This window comes from Eriocheir sinensis, chromosome 57 (assembly GCF_024679095.1).
Source record: "Eriocheir sinensis breed Jianghai 21 chromosome 57, ASM2467909v1, whole genome shotgun sequence".
NCBI classification, from domain to species: domain Eukaryota; kingdom Metazoa; phylum Arthropoda; class Malacostraca; order Decapoda; family Varunidae; genus Eriocheir; species Eriocheir sinensis.
In genome coordinates this window covers 2,421,726-2,432,480 of record NC_066565.1, presented here as the reverse complement: position 1 = coordinate 2,432,480, position 10,755 = coordinate 2,421,726, and the positions used below count along the sequence as shown (strand labels likewise).

Sequence of the window (10,755 nt, the reverse complement as noted above, 5' to 3'; positions counted from 1 at the left end):
CCCCCACACCTGCCCTGACGCGACCCCCCCACACCTGCCCTGACGCGACCCCCCCACACCTGCCCTGACGCGACGCCCCCACACCTGCCCTGACGCGACGCCCCCACACCTGCCCTGACGCGACCCCCCCACACCTGCCCTGACGCGACGGCCCCACACCTGCCCTGACGCGACGGCCCCACACCTGCCCTGACGCGACGGCCCCACACCTGCCCTGACGCGACGGCCCCACACCTGCCCTGACGCGACGGCCCCACACCTGCCCTGACGCGACGGCCCCACACCTGCCCTGACGCGACGGCCCCACACCTGCCCTGACGCGACCCCCCCACACCTGCCGTGACGCGCCCCCACACCTGCCCTGACGCGACGGCCCCACACCTGCCCTGACGCGACGGCCCCACCGCTGCGGTGACGCGACGGCCCCACCTGCCCGGACGCGACGCCCCCACACCTGCCCTGACGCGACGCCCCCACACCTGCCCTGACGCGACCCCCCCACACCTGCCCTGACGCGACGGCCCCACACCTGCCCTGACGCGACCCCCCCACACCTGCCTTGACGCGACGGCCCCACACCTGCCCTGACGCGACGCCCCACACCTGCCCTGACGCGACCCCCCACACCTGCCCTGACGCGACGCCCCCACACCTGCCCTGACGCGACCCCCCCTCACCTGCCCTGACGCGACCCCCCCACACCTGCCCTGACGCGACCCCCCCACACCTGCCCTGACGCGACGGCCCCACACCTGCCCTGACGCGACGGCCCCACACCTGCCCTGACGCGACCCCCCCACACCTGCCCTGACGCGACCCCCCCACACCTGCCCTGACGCGACGCCCCCACACCTGCTCTGACGCGACCCCCCACACCTGCCCTGACGCGACCCCCCCACACCTGCCCTGACGCGACGGCCCCACACCTGCCCTGACGCGACGCCCCCACACCTGCCCTGACGCGACGCCCCCACACCTGCCCTGACGCGACCCCCACACCTGCCCTGACGCGGCCCCACACCTGCCCTGACGCGACGGCCCCACACCTGCCCTGACGCGACGGCCCCACACCTGCCCTGACGCGACGGCCCCACACCTGCCCTGACGCGACGCCCCCACACCTGCCCTGACGCGACCCCCCCACACCTGCCCTGACGCGACGCCCCACCTGCCCTGAAGCGACGGCCCCACACCTGCCCTGACGCGACGGCCCCACACCTGCCCTGACGCGACCCCCCCACACCTGCCCTGACGCGACCCCCCACACCTTCCCTGACGCGACGGCCCCACACCTGCCCTGACGCGACGGCCCCACACCTGCCCTGACGCGACGCCCCCACACCTGCTCTGACGCGACCCCCCCACACCTGCCCTGACGCGACGCCCCCACACCTGCCTTTGATGGCCCCAATTGCGAGACGGTTCGCTGCGTGCCACTTCGCCGATGGTCTCTGGACGGTTCCCCGAATCTTCGGCGAACCGTCCAATGGTCCAAGATTATGGGCCACTCCTACAGTAGGCTCTGAACGTTGGGAAAACGATTCTTTGGCACTGCTTTCTTCAAATCGCTTTAAATTGTTTTCGTTCAGACTCAGCAGTATATCCTTATCAGGGGCTAAAATGGTAATTTCTAGATTCGACTCATCCATATAGGTACCCGGCCATTTCGCCACACCATGGAATCATTTCGGCCACACTACGGAGTTATTTCGCCCATATTATGGAGTCATTTCGCCCAAGGTTACCTATCGGTGGTTCATTGACCTCTCACTTGTTTACCGCGCGTTTCAGTGGGGTATATTCATTGCCAGCATGTGTCACCATTGAATAGGCTATTGTGCCCATAAAGCTTGAACTATTCTTTCAGTTATCGTAAAATATGCCTGTTTCTCTGGGACAATTGTAACCATTAATTACACTTCAATACAATGAGTAACACTGTTAATAAAATTGCAGCTGATCATTCTCATTGTTTATTTGTAAAAGAGAGAAAATAATGCAGTGTAGAATATATTCGCTCTTTGGGATGAGCATTCAAGGGGCGAGAGGTCATCATATCAATTGCTGAAAGCTTGCACTCATTTCAATGACGTGTGGAGCTGAATTTTTGCATGGATGTATTTTTTTTAGTAAAGGTTATTTAAGTAGGTTTTAAAGGTTTAATTCTTTATTTATATTCAGCACATGGATTTAATAAACTTACTTATAGCTTTTCTTTTTTAATTCTCTATTTACCACTCAATAACAGCCCCAACAACCCTTCTACTGCTGCACTGCCCTGGTGGTGGCCTCTCCAACTACACACCATTTACATGGTATATGACCATTCCAACAATGTGGACGAGATATGGAACGTGTGGGCAAATTGACTTTTACATGTGGGCGAACTGACTCTTATATGTGGGCGAAATGACCGTAAACCCATCCATAAATGGCATAAAGGGCACAGCAGAGCATTCACCAAAATTGTTTACATCTGGACTTGGAGGTTGATCCGTCATTAAAAATATTTTTTCCATCACTCAGGAATTATTATTCATGCAGAATATATATATATATATATATATATATATATATATATATATATATATATATATATATATATATATATATATATATATATATATATATATATATATATCTTCCGCACGAATAATAATTCCTGAGTAATGGAAAAAATATCATATCATATTTTGGAGGCGCAGAGTGATTCTCCACAGTTACCAGGCATTGATTCTTTTGCTGCAGCAATGGCTTATAAATACATGTTCCAGCTATTTTAGTGTTAGGTGACATTCTCTTGCCCCTCACCTCACAGAGGAGTAAGTAATTCACTGTAGCTGTGAGACTCAACCAGGCTCCAGGCCCAGGTGCAGCTGCCACAGCTGTGGAAAGTCAGCCATCAGTATTTCCCTTCCTCTTCTTGCTGTGGCTCCTCTCCTTTTATCACTTCACAGGCAAGCCTTCTTTCTTCCTTGTCTTACAAGATCACTTTTACCTCTCCTTCACTTCCCTTTCCCTATCAGGCTCAGCTGCTGCCAACACCCTGGTCACTATAACTACTGTAGGCAGACACACTTCTGAAGTGGATCTTCATGTGCCTGGCAATGTCTTTTTTTGCCTTAAAGAGCTTTCCACAAACATCACACTTGAACTCTCTAAGGCCATAGTGCCTCACGACGTGTTGATTGAGTGCTGCCTTCACACTGAACCTCTTCCCGCACTCTTCACATTCATGACTTTTTACACCAGTGTGTGTAAGCGTGTGTCTATCAAGGTCACTCTTCTTGATGAATTTTTTCCCACATTCCTTACATTCATAGTTCTTCACACCAGTGTGTGTAAGGATGTGTGTATCAAGGTCACTCTTCCGGCTGATTTTTTTCCCACATTCCTTACATTCATAGTTCTTCACACCAGTGTGTGTAAGGGTGTGTCTGTCAAGGGTACTCTTCTGGATGAATTTTTTCCCACATTCCTTACATTCATAGTTCTTCACACCAGTGTGTGTAAGGGTGTGTCTATCAAGGTTATTCTTCTGGATGAATTTTTTCCCACATTCCCTACATTCATAGTTCTTCACACCAGTGTGTGTAAGGGTGTGTCTGTCAAGGTGACTCTTCTTGATGAATTTTTTCCCACATTCCTTACATTCATAGTTCTTCACACCAGTGTGTGTAAGGGTGTGTGTATCAAGGTGACTCTTCTTGATGAATTTTTTCCCACATTCCTTACATTCATAGTTTTTCACACCAGTGTGTGTAAGGGTGTGTGTATCAAGGGTAGACTTCAGGATGAATTTTTTACCACATTCCTTACATTCATAGTTCTTCACACCAGTGTGTGTAAGGGTGTGTTTATCAAGGTTACTCTTCTGGATGAATTTTTTCCCACATTCCTTACATTCATAGTTCTTCACACCAGTGTGTATATGGGTGTGATATCTGAGGCCTCCCCTTGAGGTGAATTCTTTTCCACACTCCAGACACACAAACTTCCTCTCTCCTTTGTTGCTGGAGTTGCCAGCAGCAAGTTGCCTCATCTGATGACCACTGACCATCCTGCCCCTTGCAGCAGTCTGCTCCTGCTTGTCCTGGCCACTCATGCTGCTGTCCAGCCCTGCAGGAGAGGCAGCCCCAACCTTTGAGGCAGCTGAGTATGTTGTTGTTGTCCCTGTTCTCTGTTCCTCCACACACCGGCGTGGTGGGCTGCCTGTCTTGCTAAGGAAGGCGCCCCAACCTTTGCGGCGGCAGCCTTGGAGTGTGTTGCTGTTGTCCCTGTTCTCTTTCCTCCACACCTGTAGTAAGCTGTTGTTGCTGTGCTGGGCTCGGTCGTCAGTGCCGTGATCAGGAAGCAGAGTGGTTGTCGTAGCAGCAGTAATGGCAGCAGGCAGTTTGGGGAGAAGGATTCTTATTTTTCTTCAGTGTTTTACGGGGCTGGTTAGGCCGCGGAACCACGGCCTCTTCTTCCTCAGGAGGGTTTTAGGGCCTGGTTGCCTTTGTTGTCCTGGCAGTGTTTTGGGGGCTGGTTGCCTTTGTTGTCCAGGCAGTGTTTAAGGGGCTGGTGCCTCTATAGAGTTCTTGTGCAGTTTAATTAGCGGGGCGTGCTTGGCGGCGGCGGCCTGTTGTTGTTGTTGTTGCTCTTGCTCTTGCTGTACAGGTGACCCGTTGGAGAGTCAGGCCTTCCTTACGGAACCTTACGGAAATACTGGACGCAGGCCTCTAGGCCTCAATATCCAGATCCTCTGTGTCGTCACTGTTTAAACTTATACTACGGTGGTGGGCACTGGTGGTTATTAATTTCTCCTTCCAATTGTACTTGATTGGTTGATCCGCCCAAAACTTGTCCAATCGCTTTTCAAAGGAATGTTATGCTCACTGCCTCTATGACATCATTAGGAAGACTATTCCAGGCGTCCACAACTCTGCAGCTGAAAAACGTTTGCCTCTTCTGAGTCCTAGATCTAGTCTTACTAAGTTTCAAGTTGTTTCCTCGTGTTGGTCCTGTGTGCCTCTCCAAATGTATGGTTACCTTCGTATCGGCACAACCTGTAAAAATAAAACAACACAAGCAGTATCCATTACAAATCTTCCAATTCCCTATTTCTTGCACACCACATCTTTTCCAGAAAACTCTTCATGGCTTCTATAATTATATAATTTGCTTCATCACTCAGTATCCATTCCCTCTCTGTCCTTGCAATCCTCCCATTCACATCCCAGCCCATCTCACTCAGTGCCACCCTCATCATCTCCGTCCTTTCTCTCCGGTACCTCCCACACACCAGTATCACATGCGCGACAGTTTCATCCACACCCCTGTCACACATCTGGCATACTTTGCTGCGGGACTCAGACCACCAGTAATTTCTTGCACACATTCATACACTGCACTGGAGCTTGGAAGAGAAGATCACCCCCCAGGCTTCCATCATACCAGCTGACACACTGCGGGGCTTCCTTTTCATTGTACCACTCCAAAGTAGTCTTTCGCTCCATCGCATGTTTCCACCTCCTCAGACCGTCACCTTTCACTGCACTGTCCATCTCTCTCTTCCACTTTCTCACATCCCATTCTAGACCCTCACTGTTCCTGTCAGTCACCTTCCATTCAAAGAAACGCCTCCCTTTCTCTCTGCTCACCCACCTGACTCGCATACCACTGTCACCAACCATTCTCATGCAGTTTTTAATCCATTTGCTCTCATGCACACTCCACAAGCAAACCTTCCGTGCCAATCTCGCGTCATCCATTCGTTCCAATCTGACTTTTTATCTAAGGGTAGCCTTCCTAAATCTTTCCCTAAAGGTACTCCACCCCATGGATTAAAGAGAGGATAGTTCATGCCGACGTCATTGTTATGACGTGGCGGGGAACCGTGACGTCACTCCCGCAACTCGTGCGCACTGGTTCCCAAAGCCCCGCGGGTACAGAGAGGAACTGCTTCATTCTGGCTTTTATTCATTTAAATAAAATAACCTTTAAGTTAGTTTAACGCAGCATAATATGAAACTAGTAAAAAATAAAACTCTGATAGTAGGATGCGACATTTATGCACCAAATCGAGAAAATAACCAAGAGAACAAAAAACAACAAGTTTATGTGGAGCTGTGTCAGATGCTGTATACATATATTTTCGTGTTTCATATTCCCTTCTTGTAGCCCTACGAACATATCGGTGACTAAAATAATAATAAGAAATGCCATAATAACTATTGCAAAAACTGAACTAGCAGCTACTCGTAGCCTAGTAAATAACTTGAGAATCCTTACTTTTCACTTATGATTATGCAGTTACATACTCACAAATTTACCTACCTCTTTTCTAAATTTGTCCTTGCCACTTAGCATTCAAGCTTTATCGCATGTTCTAGCCAGGGAAATACGTGCGGTGACAAATTTGAACTTACACTCACCAAGTTCTTTATATTATACACAGCAGCTAAATGTGGAACTTTTAGGTGGAATTATCTTGCATTTTGCATTTGTAGCACGGTAAATCATATCCTACACACAGACTTGTGGTATACCTAAAAATAGCGCCCTATTGCTAATTTTAAATTAACTAATCTAAACTAACCAATCCTAGCAAGACTCTGACCTTGCCTAACCCTATCAGCAAACAGATGGCTGACCAGATACAACGAAGTATCATGGAACAACCATTTTTAGTTCATAATGTTGTATGGCCAGAGCATCTCTATTGAGCTCCTGTGCACTTCGTGATCCCTTTTGAGTTCCTCTGAGGACACCCCTCGGGCCATATTTGAAGACACCCCTTGGGCCCCCAGCAAAGGAGGGTCCCAACCGGTAAATGACCAAATTGGGAGCACCTTTGTTGCCATCCTCATGTGCAGAAGCGTGTGAGGAGCCCCAATGAGCCAAGCACCCCCGGGACCCCAGATTTCTTGCTACGCCCTTGTTGATGCGAGACATGACAAACTTTTACCCAGGAAAAAAGTAGTTTCGATGAATACATACCTGCATGTGGTTTTGATGGAATATGTTGGGATGGCACAGCTCCTGGTTTCAGTTCCCGTGTGTTCCTTGATGTAAAAGTAGTACCATCGCCCCTTCCATGAGAATAATCGCTCTCCTGGAAGTGAAGGGAGCAAACGCGGGCAAGCTTGATGTCATATTTATCACTCCGCCTGCACACTCTTATCCACTTCCGGCGAGTTTTCTTGTCTCTGGGGAACCTGTAGAACCTCAGGCCACCTTTTCCTGCATGCCTTGTGTTGCTGGAGCACCCAAACACCGCACAAACACCCATATCGGCACGTTAAATACGGCGCGTGGGAACCACTTGAACAGCTGACAGGCGTGACGTCACGGCCGCGGTGCATGCCGGGAAAACAAATGCTCAGTGAACAATCCTCTCTATTTAATCCATGCTCCACCCCATATCACCCCACAAAGCTTCCACCGCTGCATACCTTGGTGCATTCAAAGCTAACCTACTGTTACACCACCGGCCCGCACACCACACTCCAAGCACGGGCAGGCGGTGTGCCTCAACCCCAGCCCACCACACACGGGTTGCGAACACCCAGAACAGCAAGACACCGCGCCAACACTCCCACGGCCGCCCCAACACGAGGGAAGCAAGGCAGGGCAAAGAGGCTGACAGCGCAGGTTTTCTACTTTACTTAACAGCTCTAACACGTACAGAACACTGGTTTACAAGGCACAATAACTCCCAGTACTCAGAGGGGGGTAAAAACAGCACAGGACTCACAAAAGCGGGCAAGGCACGCGCAGGCAGCGGCGCGCGGCGCACGTCTCTTGTCCCTCGCAGCTCGGCCCTCTTTCTGTCCCCGCGACGAGGCTCGCTTCGACGTTACCTTCCCGCCCGCCGCCGGCCATCACAGCCCTCCGCGCCCCAAACTAGCACCCACCCCCATACAAATAACATAAATACCCCCAAAAATATACCCCCTGGCGTAACACTACCAATCCTATTTTGCCCTACGTCCAATTTATCCATTTCCGACTCACTCCATGTAATCACCTCCATCCCATACATCACACTCGGCACTGCTACACTCTTCCACACCTTTCTCAGCACATCATATTTACATGCTCTCATTCTTGCCGCACTTCCCAGACGGCCCACCCATTGATTCACTAGACTAATCTCATTCTTGTCCTTTCACATCCGCTCGGACTCATCCATACACCCAGGTACTTGTATGCATCTGTTTGCCCTAGCTCTGTGTCTCCTAGCCTCCAGGTCCTATTTCTCTCATCTTCTGCCCCATTCACAACCATTATCTGACTTTTCTCACTACTAAATTTCACTCCAAGATCTCTCCCATACTCATTAACCACATCTAATAGTTCCTGCAGTTCCTCCGCTGACTTACTCATGACTACCACGTCATCTGCATACAGAAGCACACTTGCTGTGGCTCCTCTCCTTTTATCACTTCACAGGCAAGCCTTCTTTCTGCCTTGTCTTACAAGATCACTTTTACCTCTCCTTCACTTCCCTTTCCCTATCAGGCTCAGCTGCTGTTAATACCCTGGTCACTATAACTACTGTTGGTAGACACACTTCAGAAGTGGATCTTCATGTGCTTGGCAATGTCTTTCTTTATCTTAAAGAGCTTTCCACAAACATCACACTTGAACTCTCTAAGGCCATAGTGCCTGAAGACGTGTTGACTAAGTGCCTGCTTCAAACTGAACCTCTTCCCGCACTCTTCACACTCATGACTTTTTACACCAGTGTGTGTAAGGGTGTGTCTATCTAGGGCACTCTTCAGGCTGAATTGTTTTCCACATTCCTTACATTCATAGTTTTTTACACCAGTGTGTGTAAGGGTGTGTGTATCAAGGTGACTCTTCCGGGTGAATTTTTTCCCACATTCCATACATTCATAGTTCTTAACACCAGTGTGTGTAAGGGTGTGTGTATCAAGGTGACCCTTCTGGCTGAAATGTTTCCCACATTCCTTACATTCATAGTTCTTCACACCAGTGTGTGTAAGGGTGTGTGTATCAAGGGTACCCTTCTGGCTGAAATGTTTCCCACATTCCATACATTCATAGTTCTTCACACCAGTGTGTGTAAGGGTGTGTGTATTAAGGTCACTCTTCTGGATAAATTTTTTCCCACATTCCTTGCATTCATAGTTCTTAACACCACTATGTGCAAGGGTGTGATAACTGAGGCCTCTCCTTGTGGTGAATTCTTTTCCACACTCCAGACACACAAACTTCCTCTTTCCTTTGTTGCTGGAGTTGCCAGCAGCAAGTTGCTTCATCTGCTGACCACTGACCCTCCTGCCCCCTGCAGCAGTCTGCTCCTGCTTATCCTGACCACTCATGCTTCTTCTTCTTCTGGAGTGTTTCAGGGGGCCAGTTAGGCTGTGGGACCATGGCCTCCTGAGCCCCGTCAGTGTTAAATGCTGGAGGCTGTTGTTAGTGTGTCGTTCTGTCACCAGGGTGGGGATCCTGTCAGGCTGACTGGACTTCTACAGGAAGGTCTGTGTACACTTGAGGGCAGGGGATAGGCACAACTTGAAAAGAGGCATAACTCGAAAAGTAGACATTTGCGACAGAAATGATATACATAATCATGCAATTCACTACATCTATCACCAGAAAAACATGAACCACGTGAGAAAATCATTGGTTGGGTGAAACCGTAAATTGTCCAGAGTTGACTTCCCGGCGGCGGTGGTGGAGGTGTTGTCCTGGCAGTGTTGGGGCTGAGGGTGTCGCTGGCCCGTGGGTGTGGAGCCTGGCCAGGGATGCTGTGAGGCCGGTGCAGAGGGAGTGGACTTTCCGGCGGCGGTGGTGGAGGTGTTGTCCTGGCAGTGTTGGGGCTGAGGGTGTCGCTGGCCCGTGGGTGTGGAGCCTGGCCAGGGATGCTGTGGGGCCGGTGCAGAGGGAGTGGACTTTCCGGCGGCGGTGGTGGAGGTGTTGTCCTGGCAGTGTTGGGGCTGAGGGTGTCGCTGGCCAGCAGGTCCCCAGCGCTGGCCCGTGGGTGTGGAGCCTGGCCAGGGATGCTGTGAGGCCGGTGCAGAGGGAGTGTTTTAGGGGCTGGTTGCCTCTAGTGATATATACTTCACGGCGGCGGCCTCGGCGTGTGTTGTTGTTGTCCTGGCAGTGTTTTAGGGGCTGGTTGCCTCTAGTGATATATACTTCACGGTGGCGGCCTCGGCGTGTGTTGTTGTTGTCCTGGCAGTGTTTTAGGGGCTGGTTGCCTCTAGTGATATATACTTCACGGTGGCAGCCTCGGCGTGTGTTGTTGTTGTCCTGGCGGGCTGGTTGCCTCTAGTGATATATACTTCACGGTGGCGGCTGTTGTTGTTGTCCTGGCCGTGGTTTAGGGGCTGGTTGCCTCTAGTGATATATACTTCACGGTGGCGGCCTCGGCGTGTGTTGTTGTTGTCCTGGCAGTGTTTTAGGGGCTGGTTGCCTCTAGTGATATATACTTCACGGTGGCGGCCTCGGCGTGTGTTGTTGTTGTCCTGGCAGTGTTTCAGGGGCTGGTTGCCTCTAGTGATATATACTTCACGGTGGCGGCCTCGGCGTGTGTTGTTGTTGTCCTGGCAGTGTTTTAGGGGCTGGTTGCCTCTAGTGATATATATACTCGCGGCCTCGGCTCGTGGTGTGCAGTGTTTCAGGGGCTGGTTGCCTCTAGTGATATATACTTCACGGTGGCGGCCTCGGCGTGTGTTGTTGTTGTCCTGGCAGTGTTTTAGGGGCTGGTTGCCTCTAATTCTTCTTCTGCAGTGTTTTACG

General features: G+C 50.7%; 2 protein-coding genes across 18 annotated transcripts in view; one reads left to right on the top strand and one right to left on the bottom strand.

Moving 5' to 3' along the window:
- Positions 1–10,755, top strand: part of LOC126984542 (uncharacterized) — a 135,158-nt gene that overhangs the window by 10,237 nt on the left and 114,166 nt on the right. The gene's annotated exons all lie outside the window — the stretch shown is intronic.
- LOC126984545 (zinc finger protein OZF-like) lies at positions 3,029–4,105 on the bottom strand. Its single transcript, XM_050838279.1, has one exon. It carries the CDS (start codon positions 4,103–4,105, stop codon positions 3,029–3,031), a length of 1,077 nt encoding a protein of 358 aa, XP_050694236.1.